Source organism: Penicillium waksmanii (assembly GCF_028829765.1).
Source record: "Penicillium waksmanii strain IBT 27052 chromosome Unknown utg000009l:1.0-4314994.0:1.0-4318279.0, whole genome shotgun sequence".
Taxonomy (NCBI): Eukaryota; Fungi; Ascomycota; class Eurotiomycetes; order Eurotiales; family Aspergillaceae; genus Penicillium; species Penicillium waksmanii.
In genome coordinates, this window is record NW_026643255.1 from 876768 (window position 1) to 896151 (window position 19384).

Genomic DNA, 19384 nt, shown 5'->3' on the forward strand with positions numbered 1-19384 from the left:
AGTATGTACGGAGAACATCTACCCATAGTTACACGGTATCCTACTAGAAAGGTATGTCAGAATTAAAACCACACAATACGGTCGGATTAATAAGATTTTGCACTTCTGTGCAAGATTACTGTCACTTTTATAGCTTATGGTTACCTTAACGGCGACCACTCCCAAAGTTCGGTTTGGCAGTTCAAGTTCATTCTCTAGTGTTGAAACCTGGGAATTCTTGTCCTTTAAATGAGTTGCTATTTGGCTGCAGCTCTCGCCATCTCAGCTGTCTCAATATATTCCTTTGTGGTTTTAATCAAGTACAACTTGAACCACTGTATCTTTTATCTTACAAATATCCTCATGCCTACTAGGACCCAGACAGTTAAGTCGTGACGGCGAGCTGACGTCATATAAGGAAATCATCCCTACATCCTCACGGAACTGTGAACTGTATACAGAATGGACAAAGACAGAGTGTACTAGTGTTCGAGTTGATGGTTGAAGATTGATTGGGAAGACGTCATAACAGCCTGGTGAGTCTTGAAATCCACCGGCAGTTGGATATCTTCAAGTTGTCAAATGAGAATCCTGGCCTTTCGACCTACCCCGCATCCCCTGTTTGTTTGGGCAATAATCCAATGGGCAGAGTTTGACTTCCAGCCTTTTAAACTCACGTCCTCACGGGGATTGACTGAAAATGATCTAGAAAACCACTCAAAGAAAAACCGGAGTCTCAGCACGAATCGTCATATTCACCAAGTGCTAGTCATGGAGCAACCTCATGGCGAGCAAGATGCTTTGTCTACGGGCAGGCGAATCTATTTAGGTGCGATCATCTTTTCCCATTAGTAATGAACATTGCTTTTTTTCGACAAATCTGAGGCTTAGCTCAAGGCAACCTACCTTACAACGCCAAACCTTATGATATTGAAACCCTTCTCGGGGGCAGCGGATTCAACCATTTGGAAAACGTCCACATCTCGATTGACCCAGTCAGCGCGCGAAACCCGGGATACTGCTTTGTCGACTTTCTTGACCGGCAAACTGCCGACCGAGCTCTTTCCGACTTGAAGGCTTCCATCAACGGGCGACATGTCAAAGTTGGTCCCTGTCAGCCCAAGAAGCAGAACAAGTCCCGTTGGGCCAGCGAAGATGACCCCGTTAACAAACGTTGGGGTGATTGGAATTCCCAAAATGGCAACCCCAGAAGCATGGATCGGACTCAGAACGGTCAAGGTCCTCACTGGGCGCTGGATCACTTCGATGATATGGTAGACCACCTCGGGGGACGAAGACTATATGTCGGCGGGTTGGACATGATGGTCAACCAGGCTTTACATAACACAGAGATGACCGAGCTGTTTGCTGAATTCTGCCCGTATGTGATAGAGCTTTCTTTCCTGCAAGACATTTTAACTCACCGACTCCCCAGAACTGCGATTGGCAAAAGAATCACACCACATGAGAGTCAAAGATCTCTACCAGGCCATCATCACTACTGCTTCGTTGATTTCGCTACTAGGGAACAGGCAGCCAACGCGAAAAACGCACTAAATGGTCAGCCCTTTGGAGAAGAAAATTTGAAGGTATCAATTGCAAGGTCGATACCGAAAAAATTAGTGAATAGACATACGGTGACGAGAGAGGATCATCCGGGGTGCGATGAAAAAGTCTTCTATCGTCCCAGCAACTCTTCTTCTGAAAGTAGGGCCCAAGAATCCAACAACTGGCGCAACAAGAACTAGATTACCAATGTCCCACCAATCTGTCAAAAAAAATATCATTCTGTTCCTAAAGCCAGCTGGGGCGATAGAAACAACAGCCATGGTTATTTTAATGGACATTTACAAAATCTGTTTTTTACTCGCGGTGGAATCAAGTTTAAATTAGTCTCGGAGTATTGAATTATTCCCACAATTGCAACAACTTGAGCAATAGTTGATATTCAATACGCTTGGCAGCCCAATGTTATATCCGAGTAGAGTCTGCATGACCTTATCGACAATATCGCCGTCAACGTGCTTTGTTCCAGGATTTGTCAGAGAAGAATTACTGAGTGATGAATTGGAGCCAGGCTATAGAAATATAGCATGTTTTGCGAGCCTGCCTGATAAGCTATGACGATTATCAAGACTAAGCCTCCCTGTCAGCCTCAGCCGACGCAGGGGCCACTTTCAAATGTGGTATGCCCTGCGGCGGTCGATTTAGCACCCTGGCCTCGTGGTCAAATCACATCTCTGATAATAATAGTCACCATAATTGAACCCAGAAAAGATTTTCAAAGCCCCCCCCTAAGATCATCGTCGACGAAGTGGTTTCCAGGCTGGCCCACAGGTAGATATTCCCAATAAGGTTAGCGTCCGCGGACCCCCGCGGGGCTGAGAAGAGTATAAATCAAATCATCATTCAATTCCAGATCTCACTCATCCCAGTAAAAAATCTATCAACATTTACCTCTAAACAAATGGCTCTGCAACGAAAGGTATTATCCATCCCTTCCACATGCCTTGATAGCTCCCCATGTCTAACACACCACCAGGCGATCATCATCGGGGCCGGTCCGGCCGGACTTGCAGCCGCATTGCGCCTGCATCAACAAACAGACATAAAATGCACCGTGTACGAGCTACGCTCTGAGCCCACAACACTAGGCGGTGCAGTTGGAATTCAGCCCAATGGCCTACGCCTTCTTTCCCGTCTTGGCATCTACGAAAAGGTCCTTGCCCGAGGCTTCGGTGGCTCCAATGTCACTCTGCACTCCTTACAAGGCCGTACCATCGGCTCGCAAGACCACGTCGGCTGGGCGCGTGAACAAATCGGCTTCAGCTACGTGCGTATCAAACGGTCTGATCTCGTGGACGTCCTCCTAGAGGCGGTTAATGAGGCTGGGATCGATATCCGTTTCGATAAGCGGGTCACGCAGATCGATGATGGTGCAGACGGCGTGACTGTCACTTTTAAAGATGGTTCGACTGATACGGCGGATGTACTACTTGGCTGTGATGGGATTCACTCATTTGTTCGACGTTCCTGGGTTGATCCTGCTCAGACTTCCGAATATTCTGGCCTTTCTGGTTTGGGATCGGTCATTGCGGATTCGGATTTAAGCCCTGAAACGAGGGCACAAACGTTAGGCCTTGAGGTTACGATGACTCAGGAAGGAATGATTGCTGTTACGAGGTGTACGCAGTCTACGGGTGACTTGTACTGGTTCTTCACCAAGGAAGTCCCCATTCCTGCCTCGGGAGATCGGGATGGGTGGGAAGTGCAGGGCAAAGACGAGGTGGAAGGGTTCAAGGCGCCTCTTCTTAAGATCCTGGAAAAAGCCCAAGGTGAATGGGGAGATGCTTTGAGGGAAATTGTCAGCAAGACCTCTGTTGTCAAGTTTTACCCCATCCATCGCCTTCCTCCTGGTGGCACTTGGTCCAAGGGCCGGTGTATCCTTGTCGGTGATGCTGCTCATGCGATGTCACCGCATGCTGGGCAGGGCGTTTCAATGGCTCTGGAGGATGTCTTTCTTCTGTCACGTTTACTGAAAGACCATTCTCGACCCTTAGACCAGGTGCGGGACAAGTATGACGAGATTCGCCGTCCAAGAATCGATGAGATCTTCGAGATGGCGGCCGATAATGGGAAATCACGAAAGAAAACGGGACCTTGGGGGTTGTGGCTCAAGGAGTCGGTTGCTTCGATTGCTTTGAGTATGTCATGGGCTCTGGGAGTAGAGCGGCTCGGCTTTAAACAGAAGCACTTGGTCTACGACATTGATGAAGTTGAGCTGTGAAAGGGGTTGGGCACCGTGAAAGAAAGAGCGAATTATTCCCGTCTTGTTTAATCAATATCATATTGTCATAATCCATAGCTGTAATTTAGAGAATGTACATGCAAATATCAACGTCCATCCATTCTACCGATCTGGGTCTGGTTCACTCTCTTGTAGATTGGAGTTGAAGCAGCTCTTATTTCACCTTGATAAAGTTGGGCAATTGCCCGGCTTATGCATGCATTCTTTTGACTGTTCTTCTGGATATCTAGATATCTTTTGTCTAGAGGAAGTTATCTACTTCATTGGCTTCTATTCTAAAAAATACTACATGCAGGTGCGAGAAATAAAACTTCAATGTCACCAGACTAATGTCAAGGTATCCGCTAACTATTGGCAATTTACCCTAACATAAGGTCCGAAAACAAGTCCAAATTTAACCGAGACCTACCTACTAGACGAGCAGAAAACCAGATCCGATTTCAACGTTGCAGGAAATTATCAGAAAGTTGGTCATCGCGTCCACCTTCCGAAGTGACTTGGAAAAAATTCCGCTCCTGGCAGACATCTCATCTTACGACTCGATCTGATGGGGGAATCTGGGAAGGAAGTATTGCGCAAGCCCAAGTGAACAGCAAAGACACAGTATGAAGTAAAACTATGGCAAATGTAGATGGAAAAGTTGACCGCTACTCCGTACTCGATTCTAGAATTGAGGGACAGACTCGCCCGGGAGGACATGCCGTTTGAACCGGCGTTCCGAATTTGTCAAGTAAACCCGGGCAAAAAGGGCGGGCACAGACCGTGATGTGTGATCAGGCCACCGCCTAATTATCTAGCCGCATAATGCGGCGATCACCAGGATTCGGGCTAGTAGCTTGGTGGTGGGGCTGTAGGGGTCTGAGGGGGGGCAATCGGAGATTTGTATGGGGCTATAGGATTGAATTTAGACATTTACGAAAACAGTTATTTACGATGATGCAAGTGGGGACGTATTTAGTCAATGTATTAGATGGTTTGAGTAGCGAAGCTCGTTGTCATTATTAGAGTGAAAAATAAAATAAAAACCAATCAGCTATGGATGGCAACATGTCTAACAAAGGGAGAATGTGATGTGTGTGAAAAAAAAGAAGACAATTATTATCTTTTGGGTATAATGCAAAAAAGGTGGATCGAATGATCGTCCGTCCGAAAGTAAAGAGTCATGCAAAGAGCCAGTTGTTTCTTTTTTTGCCTAAAAAGGCCATTTTGTCTTTTCCGTTGAAGGAAATCATCAACGCCGCTGGACCGAGTAACCGATGGAAATGAGAAAGGTTCATGAGCCATCCTCTAAGGAGGATTATCGTAAATGGGTTGAGACAAGGAGAATAATGTAGACTGTATTTGGGGAATCTTTTTTGTGTCGTTGAGATCGTGACGTCGTGGCGTAGAAGTAAAGAAAAATAGAATAAAAAAAGATAAGATGAAAGGCAGGATTGCGATGGTTTATTGGCGGGTGGAATCGACCGACGGGGCGCGAGAGGCGACCCGTGAGACAGGCTCGGAGGGAGGAGGTGTTTGTTCGGTCAACAGGTCGTCGGAAGTGAAACCCCTGCGGCCGCGAATGGAAGGAATGGATTGGTTGGAGGAGTGAGTTGAGTCACTGTCCAAGCGCAGAGATTCCATGCGCTCCAAATCCTCGTAATCGGGCAATGGAAGTGGGGAACCAACATAGTCCTCCATAACGCTGCGAGCATCATCGGCCTTGGGGTAGGCAGGAGGGCTGGCGGGAACATCCTCATAGACGGGAGGCATTTCCTCGTCCCAGCTGATGCCGAGACCACTGCGCTCAGTGACATTGAGGTTAAATTGCATACGCAGTACACGGGCTGCGCCGGTTGGGGTAATAAGTCGGGTGTTGCGGTTAGGGCAGAACTCCTCAGCGACAATCAACTCAATAACCAAGTTGTGCTTAACCTCGAGGCCAGCAGGAGCCTCTATATCGCAAACGGGGTTCGTAGTTGGGTTGATGCTGGCATCGAATTGCATAGAGATTTCACCGCCAGCAGTATCGAAATCGGTCTTCCAGCCGGTCTTCTCCTCGTTGTGGCCAATGATGCGGGTTTCTTGGTGGAGGACACCCTTGCCTTCACCACCGATCTTGTGAGAGTGCTTCTGGCAGGCAGTGGAGACAATCTTCTGGTGTTCCTCAATGCGCCACATCATCTTGCGCAGACGCCAGCGAGTCTGTGTTTCGTCGCCCTTATCCACGACACCACTCAGGGTCATCTCGACAGGGAAGTTTCCGATGGGGTGAACAACGGAGGGGAGAACGATGCGGCCAGTCAGGTTGGTGGGAGGGAAGATGCGGATCGAGGACTTGTCGTTGCCGGGGAGTATAGCACGGCGCAAATTCAGAGGCATCTTCAGGGTAAACTCCTCACCCACAATGCTCTGGGCCTGTGCCAGCAGGAAGTATTCCACCTGTCCGAGGGCGCCATTGCAAGTGGCCGGGAGGTGACCGGGGAAGAGGTAGCTGAAAGGGAAGTCGTGTTGGCCGCGCTTAAGGTGGAGAGACTCTGTGAGGAAGTTCCAACGGGTGAGTTCTTCGGTGCGGGTCTGGCAGTTGGGGCAGTGGCTGGAGACGGGCTTCTTGGTGGTGGTTCTGGAAACCAGGCGGACGTCGAAGTGGTTGAGAATGACCTCGCCGGCCAGCTCAGTGACATTCACACGCAGGCGGCCAGAGAACAAGGCACCGGTTGAGTTGGAGGGATTCCCGTAGCAGACAAGCGGAGGCGATTCCACGAGGACATCTAGCTTGATGGGCGGCACGGCGAGTTCCTCGCGGGTGAGGCGCTCCTTGGATCGTCCGGCGCGAGCGAGACTCTTGCGCTTCTCCTTGTCCTTGCTGTGATCACGGTGCGGGTGGATGAGGTGGTCCATGGAGAAGGACAGGCGGCGTTCGGGGGAACGAGCACGGTCTGGGGTGCCATGACCGGAGAAGGGCTTCTTGGGCCCGGTGGCATGGGTGATGATTTCATTGACGGAGGTAGTTGAGGAGGCATTGGAGTGAATTGGGGTCGAAGAGACCGAGGAGTGCAGGGAGCCAGAGCCCCGAACAAAGTTGGGGATCAGTCGGCCCGGCATGGTGGTTGATGTTTGGGAGAGATGATGTAGTATATAGTAATAGTGGGGGTTGGAAGTAGTATAGATTCCTGAGTCTTAGGAAGCAGTGCGGTGACGGTCGAGTGGAGGAGCAAAGGTAGGAAGCAGCAACATAATCTGGAGAAAAGATTGAATGACAGAAGCAGAACCAAAGAGTCACGATACGGCGGGAGGTTGTCTGCTTTTGAATTCCGAGCACGATCATGTGCGCTGAGTCTAAAATCCACCGAATCCGTGGAAAAGCTCAAGAAATTTTGATCTAAATTTTCTAGTTCCCACTTATTCTACCATGCGGCCGGTCAGGTACCGGCGTGTCATTCGTTGCATTGAGGTCTGGCCACCTAAAAAAAGTAGTAAAAAATGGTAAAAAATAGTAAAAGCGGAAAAATGAATGGGAAAAAAAGAAGAAGAAAAGGCCGAAAGGAGTAGTGGGGCAAAGAACATCGTCATTCAGTGGATCCGTACCGGACGAGACGCCGTTGTGACAGTCCAGTTACTGTATTATACAGCACAGCATACAGCATACAGCACACAGCACACAGCACACACTCAGTGCAGTTCAATTGTACCGGTATCCTACACTGACAACATCAGCTCTTGCACCATTGAGCGCCTCACATCAACTCACCTCACCTCACCTCAGCCCAGTCCTTCTCACCTCATTTTCCCCCCTCCTCGGCGATTCGGTTCGGTGCCGAAACCACTACCACCATCCATCCCCATCGAAGGATCTCGACTCATACGCCGACCGGGGATCGCCTGACTACAATTTTAGAGCAACACGGTTGGTTGATACCCCACATCTCAGGGTGTGGGCATCATCTTGCGATCAGAACAGCTAGCCCCCATCTCAGGCATTCTAACGAGGCCAGCTGATGCCATCCCCCGCCAGCTCTGGACGGGCTTGCACCTTTTGGTTGCGACCGTGCGCCAGGATTGACAATGACTCACGGTCGGCTACGCACCCCGGTTGTTCGGGGTTGCGATCGTCTCTACTCGGCCCAGTGCATGTGCCTCTCGGTGCGGCGGGGTATTCCTAATCGGCTTCGAGAGGGCAGAAAGGAGAGAGGGGGGAGAAAGTTGCTGCATCGCAACCCCGGATGATTAGCAAGCCACGGAGCGATGTCCGATCACCTGAGCATGGTTTCCCCAATCCAATTCCCCTCCCCGGATCCTGGTGCCGGTGAGCGATGGCCTGCGTTGTTTACAAAATACAGTCAATCTACCGTACCGTCTGCCGTCTCCGTCTACGTCTACGGGTGCCACTTTGCAAGACGGTGTTGAGCGGCGACCGGTGCCGAGACAAACATGCTGAAAATAGGCCGGGAGGCGTTAGGACCTCAGCCTAAGACTACGGGTTACGTCGGCATAGTTAGTATGGAACTAATAACTATGAGTATGTACTTTAAGCTGTAGACTTAAAAGTATGTGTTGTTCGGTCAGCTGCCTGTATCACGTGGCCCACCAGCAAGAACCAGAAGAACCAAATCTAAATGTTGAGGAACTACTTTCCTACGTAGGTGTAAAGAGTAAAAAGTAAAAGGCAGTTGTATTTTACACAGTACGAGTACCTTTTGAAGCAGTGACCCTAATACGGGCATCTGACAATACATTTCCGCGGCTTTCAGTTAGTGGCAGATCGATTCGGTCCTCCCGCTCGACCGCTTTTGGAGAAGAAAACGCGTGCGAGGCAAAAGAGTGAAAAAATAAAAGAAAGAACAGACCCTGGAAGGACCCACTTCTTCGAATTTTTCTTTTGCGCCGGCTTCGTCCAGCCGATTGCCCATTTCGAGGTTAGCCTCACCGATCTATAACCCCGCATGGCGCAATTTGCGGGGCGCAGAGTTCTCGCTTGCATAGTATTCACATGGGAAAAGCCATGCGCAATTGCAACTGGGGGGAGCAACAGCGGTGGTGGTACAGCATCAGAAGACAGTGACAGAGGGGTCCGAAAAGGGATCTAAAAAGCTTCAAGATCGAGATCACCATGGCCTAGCCCGCAGCTGTCAATCCGCTTGGCCCCCCAGGCTGTATTGGGCGAATCATCAATTCGCCTGCCCGCACTAATTACCTAACAGTATTCTCGATCGTCCTTGACCTTGACACCACATCCTGTCCGCGGCGCATGGGCCAACATGTATCAGGTACAACCTTTCTGACTTGCAGTATCGCTCACCGTCTGACGTCCATGCTCATACGCATACGCATCCCTGCATGGGATCAAAAGCCCTGAAGAAAGTCCGAGTCCGAGCTCAGGCGTTGACGTGACTGGTTTCCCCTCGGAAACCCGCGCCCTCGGAGACCAATGTTAGCTTCCGGTGATAATGACACGATGTTCTGACTGTTGCACGTTTTCTGTGTTGTACAAGCAACTCCGATCACGCCATGACCACATCTCAAGCTTGCCCAGAGATGCCCTTCTAGTTAGAACACCACATCCATTGGCGGCGTCGCCCGCGTGGCCCCCTCCTTGGCTTACGCCTTTCAAGGCCGCTTGTCGATCCCCATCCAATCTAGTCCCCACCACCCACCGCGTCGAGTAGCCGGTTCAAGGAGGCCGCCAGAGAACCACCACCACCAGCATCACATCATATCACAATCCATCATCTGAGCACGGCATCTCTAATGTGTCGGGTAGTGTGAATCACCGCGAATCTCCATCGGAGTCTCCGACCAATCACATCCCATGGCTTGCCGTGACGATCAAAATGGTCGGCGCCTTCCAGCCAACTTCCTGTTTCGGGACGATCTCGGGCCCCATCTCCGAGGAGGAAGGCAGGAGGAGATGAGGAGCAACCGCGTGAGGGCCTTGTTGGCTATAGTTTTGGCCCAAGGTCCTTTACTATTCGTACTTTGGAATCACTGGTTGCGCCTTTTTGTTTTTCCAATTCTCCATTTCCACCATGCTTTGAAACTATTACTACATACCGACTCATCCAACACGCCATTTGTCTCATCTTTTTCCCAATTGCCCTGTTTCTTTGGTCTTTGCCTCAGCCTCAGACTCAGTACTAGCCTTAGCCTTAGCCCTCACGCTAATCCTACTAAGCCCACTAAATCTGCTTAATGGCCGATGGCACCATTGTTTTGCGACGGAAAACTCCCGCCCCGCCAAAGCGGTCCGGTAGAAATTTTCTGCCCTCTCCACCTTCAAAGCCTCTCGACTCGGCCCGGCGCAACGTGATGCTCTGACTCAACACCAGTGGTTGATCGGTCTTTGACTCTTTGATCGAAGGAACAAAAAGGGAGGTCAAAAAAAATTGAAACCAACTTGCTTACCCATTACTCCAACTTCCTCTTTGTATATCCACCCCTTTTTATATTTTTTTTTTCACTTTTTCTCTTTGTTCTTTTTCCCTTGATCTTTTTGTAGTTTTATACCCACGCGGGTGGGCGTTGACCGCCCATCCACCTCGAACCAAGGGAACTCCATAGGGCGGGTCCCCGGTATGTCGTGACTGTCCGTCGGGAAAGTCGCCAATGACTCTAGGTACGGGCGTTGGAGTCAAAGACCGGGCCGAATTGGAGATTTTACGAGTTGCCGGCCGTCGGTGGGGTTCCGATGACTAGTCGGCGGAATATTCGTTTGCTTTTAAGGTTTCAGGTTTTTTATATCCCAAGTTTCTCTCTGTTTTTATTACACTAGATGTAAAATAGTAGATCTCTACTCCATACTGCAGAGCGGTGCTGGGATTTGCTGCAGTTTTAATTCACTCATGGAGTCTAGACCGGGTGTGTGAGGATCTTGCAGCTGAGATGGATCATCCCGAGACATCTGATGTTTTGGATGGTTACTATTTATGTTAAGTACCACAGCATGACTTGTAGTTAGTCATCTGGGTTTTCCCGGTGACACTTGGGCAGCGATGATCATGATTGATAAGATTTCAAGATTCTAAAGGTACAAGAGGTCAGAACCTTAAGTCTATCCTATGCTTCCACGGTGACCATTATCTAGGGAAGTAGAGGTAGCAGTTCCTAATAAATCGACCTTAAGAGGATGCCAAGTGAAAGATGAAAGACGACAGTAGGATACAGTACTAGTAGTGGTAGGATAGCCTCAAGTCTAGCATCACAAGCAATATTGCCAATGGCCGACGTTTATGTGAATCATGCATGAGTTAACGTGAAGTCAACGTGAAGTCAATCGTGGTCAAACTGCACAGATTTATATATGAGCCGCCACCACTGCTCGGCATGCAGATCACGGAAATCAGAGTAACGGAAGCCCCGCTCGTTATCAGGGACCTGCTTGGCCACAAGCCAAGCCATCCATTAAGACGACGACGAGAATATCTAGCATGCAGATTCGCCTGTGTCGGATTTCGAGGTGGTAGCTAAAATCGACAATCGCATTGCTTCCCCAATTTGCTTGCATGAACCCCTGACACGTGACCAACTCCGGGGGATCGCCAGCGTGATGGACGCCAGAGCTGTGTCCCCCCCTATTCCGGACCAGATCTGCCACCGTGTTCTCTTTCCTGAATGGAGTGATTTGCCGCTAGATCCAGCATCAAGCCATGGGCTCGCTGTCGTCTGTCTTACTGATCCCCCAACTGAACTAACCGGTACCTCCGCAATTAAAGCTTTCGCCCCGCTGTCGAGCTTGCTTGAAATCGAGCCCACCGAGGGGGAGGGATGTCCGCTACGCATTCCCCACTATCAAAGCTCTTGACTTTTTGCAGGTCTTGATCCGCAACTCCACGATCCTCCTCTCCCATATTCGGTTGCATTGCCTTCGCCAGGCCTCAGAATTGTTACAGTATCCGGGACCTCGACGCGAAGCTGAGAGCACAGCGTCAATCTAGACCAAGCGACAGAGAAGAGATCAGCTCTCTCGACTGCCGACCAATTCTATTCTCCGCCTCTTTATACCGCAAGCCGACATGACGCCTTCCTTCAATTGGCCCGCAATTGCAGTGGCCATTGCCGCGGTCTTCCTTTTCTGGACCCTCTCATCCACAAGCTCCTCCCCATTCATGCGGTCCTTCCCACGACTACAAAACAAGCGGATCTGTCTGCTCATCGCGCATCCCGATGACGAAGCCATGTTCTTTGCGCCAGCGGTCTTGGCCCTCACCAAGCCAGAGCTAGGAAACCACCTGAAGATCCTGTGCTTTAGCACCGGTACGGACCCGTTCCCCCTCTCCACAAATCCTCCCCATCCGCGATTCAACGCTAGCACCTAGGAAATAAATACTGACATGGACCCTCACTATAGGCGACGCAGATGGCCTCGGGGACGTTCGCAAAGAGGAACTCAAGAAATCCGCCCTCCAACTCGGCGTCCGCGATCCAGCAGATGTTTTCGTCGTCGACGACCCGGCCCGATTCCCCGATAGCATGAGTGCGAACTGGGCCGAAGACGACATAACCTCTCTCCTAGCCTCCGCATTCTCGCCCGACCTAGCAGCGACCCTAAACGGCACCACGAAGAAAAATCCCAAGAAAGCGCCCACAGCCACCATCGACATCCTCCTCACCTTCGACCGTCACGGCGTTAGCAACCACCCCAACCACCGCTCGCTCTACCATGGTGCGGTGAGCTTCATCCAGGTCCTGATGAAGGGCAAGGAAGGCTTCGCTTCGCCTGTTACGCTCTATACGCTTACATCGCTTCCGATGATCCGCAAATATGCCGGTGTGCTTGATGCGCCGGTGACGATGGTCCAGGGTGCGCTGAGTAACATTTTTTCTTCTTTTGGGTCGAAGAAAAATGGTTCGGCAGTGGGACCGAAGCGACTGCTCTTTGTAAGCTCTATTCGGGAATGGATGACGGCGCAGTCGGCTATGGTAAAGGGTCATAAGAGTCAGATGGTTTGGTTCCGCTGGGGCTGGATTACTATCGGTCGATATATGACTGTCAACGACTTGCAGCGCGAGAAGGTCTAGCTTGGATTGGCTAGTGGTCCTTTGCTGCAGACTCTCTTTCCTGCCTGTGTGTAGTGTTTTATACCTCCAGATAGATTGCACGGCCTTTATATGCCACATGCCTGAATGATTCTCTGGGATGGTCCTGAACAAACCTGGGATGATGATCGAGATTGTCCTCCGTTGCTCACAACCTCTGCATCACTTTGATTTCGATTCTTCTCGAGAAAAGAAGGCGACAACCCTCCCACAGGTGGGATCCCGGAAGATTTGTACAAAATGTTATGTTACTTTAGTGACTACTCTTCAAATATAAGTAAAAATTTAATGAATATGACCCGACACAGAAGACATGAATGAAACTTCGGGTAGACCTAGGTTTTATTTTGTGGTTTACACTTTAAGCTAATCTTCTTTCGATGGTTGGAACAGATAGGGTATCGACGCTAGTAGAACAGACGCTCAAGGCCACGAGTACAGTTGGATGCTCAAACCAAGCTCCCTTCGCTGAGATAGTAAATGCCCCGGTTTTCAGTCTTCAGCATACCTAACGCTGCAAGACGACCATAGAATCCGGCGCCAGGACGGTTCTTAGGTCCCCACGGCGAGTCATCGGGGTATTCTGTCCAAGTATTGCGGAGCTTCTGGATTGTCTCCTGTAGCTCCGGGGATTGAGGCACCTGCCACCAGAAGAGCCTCTTGAGAAGGTCCGATTTTCTATCAGCAGACGGATACCGCTGGCGAACATGGTACCAGATCCTGTTCTCCGCTAGACGACGTGGCTCCGCTGGGACGAACAGCTTCTTCTTGTTGGCTAGTCGTCGTACCGGTATTCTTCTAGAGTCGGTATGCCAGTCGCGCCAACTTAACCTCGTTCTGCCTTCAATAGTGAGCATTCCGGAATCTTCGCCCAGATAGAGATGCTTCATGTCCGGTAGAAAATCTTCCCACTCTTCCAGAATCTTCGGTATCTCCTGTGTTCGCCATACGTGGTCTGGGGTGTCATTCCAGCCTCTGGCCTTTAATACCGCCCAACAGCAACGCCTGAGCTGGTAACCCTTTTGGAATTCTTCTAGCCGGAGAAGATCGTAGGCCTGAATCGCATCGGCGAGCGTAGGACACGCAAAGAGGTCCTCCTCAATGGGATGACCAAAAGTTACTCGTTCTTCCGCAGCTTCCATCAGTGGCAGCAAAAGCCTCAACACGGCCTTTCGGGCCTCTACTTGCTTTTTCCTCGCCTCCTGTAGGACCCTGTACGCGCCCCGAAGAATCATCTTGCATTCTTCCAGATTGCCATTGTGCATGCTGATGTTCAACATGTATCGACACGCCTGAAGACTCGGAGTGAAGTTGTATGGCGCGGAGGTTAAGACGCCGAACAGAGACTGAACCAGATCCATAGGTACGCGCCCAACTGTGCCTGCAAATTTGGCATTTTCGGAGTCGTTATCTGTCATCTTTGCTCTGCACAAGATATATGCGCGCTTAAGAAGCTCCGTCCACACTCTTTCTGTAATGGGAACATTGTAGGTGGACGAGATATGTTGTATTACCCGTATCGCACTAGGGATATCGTTGTTGGTGCCGAAGGCGTGGGCGATCGCAAAGAGAAGATTCTCAGTCGGATGCAGTGCGGACCATGGGTCGTACGGAGTGAGAGGTGGTAGCTTTGACGAGTCTTCATGGGCTCTCATTGCTTTCATGTCGATGTTCCATACTGTTTTGAGAACAAGACGCATCCCTTTGTTGTGACCGACCCGGGCGCCTGCAATAAGAATGTTGATGTAGGTGCGCTCATCCGGCAAGTGTCCTTCTCGTAGCATGGTGTGAAAGATTTCCAGAACAGCTTGGCGAACACTATTTGGATTCCCGGTACCAAACCCTCGCCAGCCAACTGAGCTGGCGGCCCCCTTGCGACGTTTACGATAAGAGTGTGGAGTGACTCGGAGGTTATATGCTTCACGTCCAGAGTAGCAGTGGTCCCAGACCAGTGCCTCCATGTAGTGGTTGTAGCATGCTGTATTTGGGGCGACTTCCCGCCTCTGCATTGACTCCCAGATCTCTTTCGCAAAGGGCGCATTCCCCATTGACCGAGCACAGTCTAAAAGGTGGGTGTACTCTGCCAGCTGCAAGGGCTGCGCGGGAGCTCGATAGCCGACAATTGTGAGCAAATTGGCCGTAAAATCATCGAAATGCACTTCTAATCGCTTGAGGCCTTCGAGGACGATCGTCCAAGAATGTAAGGGGTGGTGGAGGTCGCGGAAGGGCTCCACAAAATGGGTCGGGGAGAGTCGGTGGAGCGCCTCGAGGAAGGTTGTCTGGGGTAGGGATCCAACCAGCCCCGCCGACCGTGGGTCTGTCATTGCTGTCATCAAACAGTCTGGTTGTCCCTCCTCAACAATGCGATAGAATCTCGCGGCATATTCTGCCTCTTCCTGTGGAGAATAAAAGGCTGGGGATGTATGCTCTTCTTCGTAATTCATCTGGGGTACGGCCAGTGCACCGTTGGTGGACGCTTGGGCGGTCGTAGTAGGCGCGAGGGTGCCATCTTCATATTTGAGCAATGGGTCATATCGAGCGTGGTCTGGTGGTATTTCCGCCCCCCAATGCCGAGCTCTGGATACACGCTGGGAGGAAATGTGTCGCGAGTACCCAGGGTGACGGAGGACCGAGGATCTTTGGGTCGTGTAGAGTGTAGTTGACTCTATAGAGCTCCATCGTGGGTGATTAAGCCAGGCCGAGGACAGCCTCTCACGAGTAGAAACAATTCTTTTCATGAGGGAAATCAGAACAGAAGGGAATGAAGGAGGAAAAGAAGGTCAAATGAGGAGAGGAGGCAGAAGGGGGACAAAGAGAAGAGGGGGTGCGCATTGGCGCATCGACCCCAGTCTGCAGACATGCGACATGCGACTGGGTGAATGGGGAATGGAGGGAGTACAGGGTACTTGTGCTCCTGCATTGCGTTACGCGGTCGGATACGGGCGAGACATGCAGGGCAAGGTAGCAGTGACCTTTGACCTTCACATAACATACGTGGCTGACTTTACTCTCGGACCTCAATGGCCCACCCCACTCAAACAAAGCTCTCCCTCCCCAGGTGTCATCCAGGACGGTTCAGGTGTCGAGGTGTCGAAAGTGTGCAAAAGTCTGGGGTAAACCTTCGCTGAGTCATCAGACACCAGACTAGTCCCGATATGGAACGCCTGGTCTTGGCAGTAAGCTGAATCTGTCGGCTCCAGCTGTGCCCCTCGACTCCAACCTTACTCTCCAAGTCCGCAATTCCACCATGGCCGACAACGAAGATGCAGGTGCCCCTTCCGAGCCCCTCGATCTCGTTCGTCTCTCTCTCGATGAGATTGTTTTCGTGAAGCTGCGCGGTGACCGCGAGCTGAAGGGCCGCCTCCACGTGAGTTCAATCCCACCAGGCCGGAACGCGCGAACGTGACGACTGACCCCAATGACTTCCCTAGGCATATGACAGCCACTGCAACTTAGTTCTGGGTGATGTGGAAGAGACCATCTACGTGGTGGAGGAAGATGATAATGAAGAGGAAACCACAAGGGTAGGCCGACCTACAATATGCGGAGCACTAGAAACGCTAACTCGAGGTCCGTGGGGGTTTACAGACAATCAAGAAGCAAGAAGAGATGCTGTTCGTCCGAGGTGAGTCAGGACCAGCCACCTACTTTGTTCCTCCCCTTCATGCACTAACGCTTCCTTCCCAGGTGATTCCGTCGTTTTGATCTCTCCCCAAGCTTGAACAACCAAGCCCCATCGACACGAATTGATAGAGGAAAAGGCGTCTGGCGAGACCATGGGAGGAACCAAAAACGAGATACCATCCGCATACAATCCAGTCGTATAGATACGCGCCCATGAAATTTCCCTTTCTGTTTGATGGTTTGAATGTAGAGAGCTCCAAGCACGTACGAGTAGCAGACCCTCAGCAGAGCCGCAAGGCTGGGCTTCCTGTAGCTTCCCCCCCCCGGCTGTTTATGTGTCACATCTGTGCTTCTCAGTTCTATTTGTTTCCAAAACTTGGGCATGATCGAGTCATCCGTGGCTCAGCGGCACATCTGACTGTGGAGGCTGGAGTGATGACTCAAACAAGAGCCATCCCAATTGGGGAACCGACGACCGAAGGAATTGGAGGGGGAGAGGGGAATAGATGACTCGGCGCGATAAAGCTGGCGCCACCCCCCATTTGAATTACTTTCTCTCTCTCTTTTTTTCTTTTTCAAAACATCCTTCAATCCAACTCAACTATAATTTCCACCTCAGAATAGATCCGAGCGATGATCCCCCGAATACACGTCTGAATACGCTACGCCTGAGCTCTCGGCGATCCACCCCCATCCGACCGCAACGTCACCGATCCCCCCAATTGAAGCGATCTACCGTCATTTGACGCTGGAAACACTCACAACTACAACTGCAACAACAAACATGACTACAAAGGGCTCCAGAGCCTTGAACCCGGAGGAACGGAAACGAGGCGAGATTGTACGATCTATGCCTTTCCAGCATTATAATACGAGCGGCCGTTACTCACATCATTCTACAGGCTCTCAGCGAGTTCGCCGAGTATGCCGAAAAGCAGCAAGCTCACCGTTCCGCGATTGCCGCTCCGAGCGATAGCGGCTATTCCACCGGTACTGCCAGCGTGTCGCGCGACTTCGAAGACCATGCCGAGCTGGAGATCTTGGACCAGCTCGGCTTGACCGATACCCCGCGCGCCATCAAGCTCAAGGATCTCCTACTTGGAACCGGAGACGCCACCGAAGAAAGTATACAAGTTCTGGCTAGTACGATACAAACTCGCGTTGATGTGGGCCAGGGAGAGACTCTCTTCGACCTTGGCCTTGAAGACGGCGGTGATTCAATGGGCTTCGACCTCCCTCAGTGGGAGACTGCACTCCAGCGCCTGCGCGAGGCGGCGGAAACCATTCCCGCACACTGTAGGATACTTCTTACCTACAATGTTGGCGGCCCCGAGGAATCTCCAGTGATGAATGAACGTGTCAAGGGGGGCTTGGGGCAAAGTCCTCATCCGCCAGGATGCACCTAATATTGAGGAGATGGCAGAGATCCGCATCGCTGTGGTCGGCAATGTTGACGCCGGTAAGAGTACTATGCTTGGTGTACTTGTAAAAGGCAGCCTCGATGACGGTCGAGGTCGTGCTCGAGTTAACCTTTTCCGCCACAAGCATGAAATCGAGAGCGGCAGGACCAGCTCCGTGGGATTGGAGATTATGGGGTTCGACAGCCGGGGTGAAATTGTCAGTAACTCGCAAGGTCGAAAGCTCTCCTGGGAAGAAATCGGAAAACGCTCGGCCAAGGTGATCTCTTTCTCCGACTTAGCTGGCCATGAGAGATACCTTCGCACTACCGTCTTCGGCATGCTAAGCAGCAGCCCCAATTACTGTCTACTAATGGTTGCTGCCAACAATGGTCTGATTGGAATGAGTCGTGAACACCTGGGCATTGCGCTGGCTCTCAATGTCCCTGTTATGGTGATCGTCACGAAAATTGACATTTGCCCGCCACAGATTCTCCAGGAGACCCTGTCTCAGCTCGCGAAGATTCTCAAGTCGCCTGGTGCGCGGAAGATCCCGATCTTTGTTAAGGACATGGAAGAGACCATTAATACCGCACATCAATTCGTCAGTCAGCGTATCTGTCCTATTTTCCAAGTATCGAATGTTACTGGCAAGAATCTGGACCTGGTCCGAACGTTTCTGAACATTCTCCCCATCGGGGCAATTACAACCCGGATGGTCCATTTGAATTCCTCATTAATGATACTTTCTCCGTGCCGCACGTGGGAACAGTCGTCTCTGGGGTCGTCAAATCCGGGGTGATCCATGCGGGTGACCAGGTGGTGGTTGGTCCCGACTCGCTGGGTCAGTTCACCACCACTACGATCAAGACTATTGAGCGCAAGCGAATACAGGTGAACGCTTGCTTTGCTGGTCAGTCTGGATCCTTCGCGCTCAAGCGTGTGCGTCGAAAGGAAGTGCGTAAAGGAATGGTTGTGCTGAAGAAGTCGGAGGATCCTCCCAAGGTTTACCGTGAATTTACTGCAGAAGGTAAGCTTTTCCCTCCATTGCTATGATGTATCTACCATTACCCATTCGACTAACCCCGGCCACCTATGCAGTGCTAATTTTGTCACACGCCACCACTATTAAACCCAAGTACCAAGCCATGCTGCACGTTGGAGCGGTCAGCCAAACCTGCTCAGTGATTGACATTGACCGCCCCTTCATTCGAACCGGAGACCGGGCCCTTGTTGCATTTCGTTTCATGCAGCGCCCCGAGTTTCTTGCGCCGGGCGACCGAGTGTTATTCCGTGAAGGGAAAACCAAAGGACTTGGCATTGTGAAGGGCATTGGGTATGATCCCGAACATCCCCTCAGCCCAAGGAACGGCGAAGATAGGAACACCGCCACGCAGCCGGAGCCAATACGAGGGAGTGAAGTAACTAAATAAAGCAGTTAGCTCCAGTAGCCTAATCTATTTCAGAATTATAACCCAGCCACTCATCCTTCCTTTAATTACAGCCCCCACCCAATTTATAGTGTACACGTGACATGACATCATATGATGACATGGAGATCAGC

At 50.9% G+C, this 19384-nt stretch overlaps 7 protein-coding genes across 7 annotated transcripts; 5 read left to right on the top strand and 2 right to left on the bottom strand.

The window, feature by feature from the left end:
• Positions 1-750: 750 nt before the first annotated feature.
• Positions 751-1727, top strand: N7481_010693 (uncharacterized protein; the record flags this gene model as incomplete). The annotated part of the gene is made up of 3 exons (XM_057269912.1): positions 751-808; positions 871-1360; positions 1415-1727. The coding sequence occupies 3 exons, from the start codon at positions 751-753 to the stop codon at positions 1725-1727; spliced, it is 861 nt and encodes a 286-aa protein (XP_057117086.1).
• A 719-nt stretch (positions 1728-2446) lies between these two features.
• N7481_010694 (FAD-dependent oxidoreductase) lies at positions 2447-3766 on the top strand (the record flags this gene model as incomplete). The annotated part of the gene is made up of 2 exons (XM_057269913.1): positions 2447-2464; positions 2522-3766. The coding sequence occupies 2 exons, from the start codon at positions 2447-2449 to the stop codon at positions 3764-3766; spliced, it is 1263 nt and encodes a 420-aa protein (XP_057117087.1).
• Positions 3767-5230: 1464 nt separating this feature from the next.
• N7481_010695 (alpha-arrestin) lies at positions 5231-6871 on the bottom strand (the record flags this gene model as incomplete). The annotated part of the gene is made up of 1 exon (XM_057269914.1): positions 5231-6871. The coding sequence occupies one exon, from the start codon at positions 6869-6871 to the stop codon at positions 5231-5233; it is 1641 nt and encodes a 546-aa protein (XP_057117088.1).
• Positions 6872-11775: 4904 nt separating this feature from the next.
• N7481_010696 (PIG-L family deacetylase) lies at positions 11776-12781 on the top strand (the record flags this gene model as incomplete). Its single annotated transcript, XM_057269915.1, has 2 exons — positions 11776-12016; positions 12111-12781. 2 exons carry the CDS (start codon positions 11776-11778, stop codon positions 12779-12781), a joined length of 912 nt encoding a protein of 303 aa, XP_057117089.1.
• Positions 12782-13248: 467 nt separating this feature from the next.
• Positions 13249-15537, bottom strand: N7481_010697 (uncharacterized protein; the record flags this gene model as incomplete). Its single annotated transcript, XM_057269916.1, has 1 exon — positions 13249-15537. The coding sequence occupies one exon, from the start codon at positions 15535-15537 to the stop codon at positions 13249-13251; it is 2289 nt and encodes a 762-aa protein (XP_057117090.1).
• A 127-nt stretch (positions 15538-15664) lies between these two features.
• Positions 15665-16521, top strand: N7481_010698 (U4/U6-U5 snRNP complex subunit LSM3; the record flags this gene model as incomplete). The annotated part of the gene is made up of 5 exons (XM_057269917.1): positions 15665-15895; positions 15948-16166; positions 16231-16323; positions 16388-16424; positions 16487-16521. 5 exons carry the CDS (start codon positions 15665-15667, stop codon positions 16519-16521), a joined length of 615 nt encoding a protein of 204 aa, XP_057117091.1.
• Positions 16522-17207: 686 nt separating this feature from the next.
• N7481_010699 (putative GTP binding protein (GTPBP1)) lies at positions 17208-19253 on the top strand (the record flags this gene model as incomplete). The annotated part of the gene is made up of 5 exons (XM_057269918.1): positions 17208-17264; positions 17326-17766; positions 17819-18428; positions 18476-18850; positions 18922-19253. 5 exons carry the CDS (start codon positions 17208-17210, stop codon positions 19251-19253), a joined length of 1815 nt encoding a protein of 604 aa, XP_057117092.1.
• Positions 19254-19384: the final 131 nt, after the last annotated feature.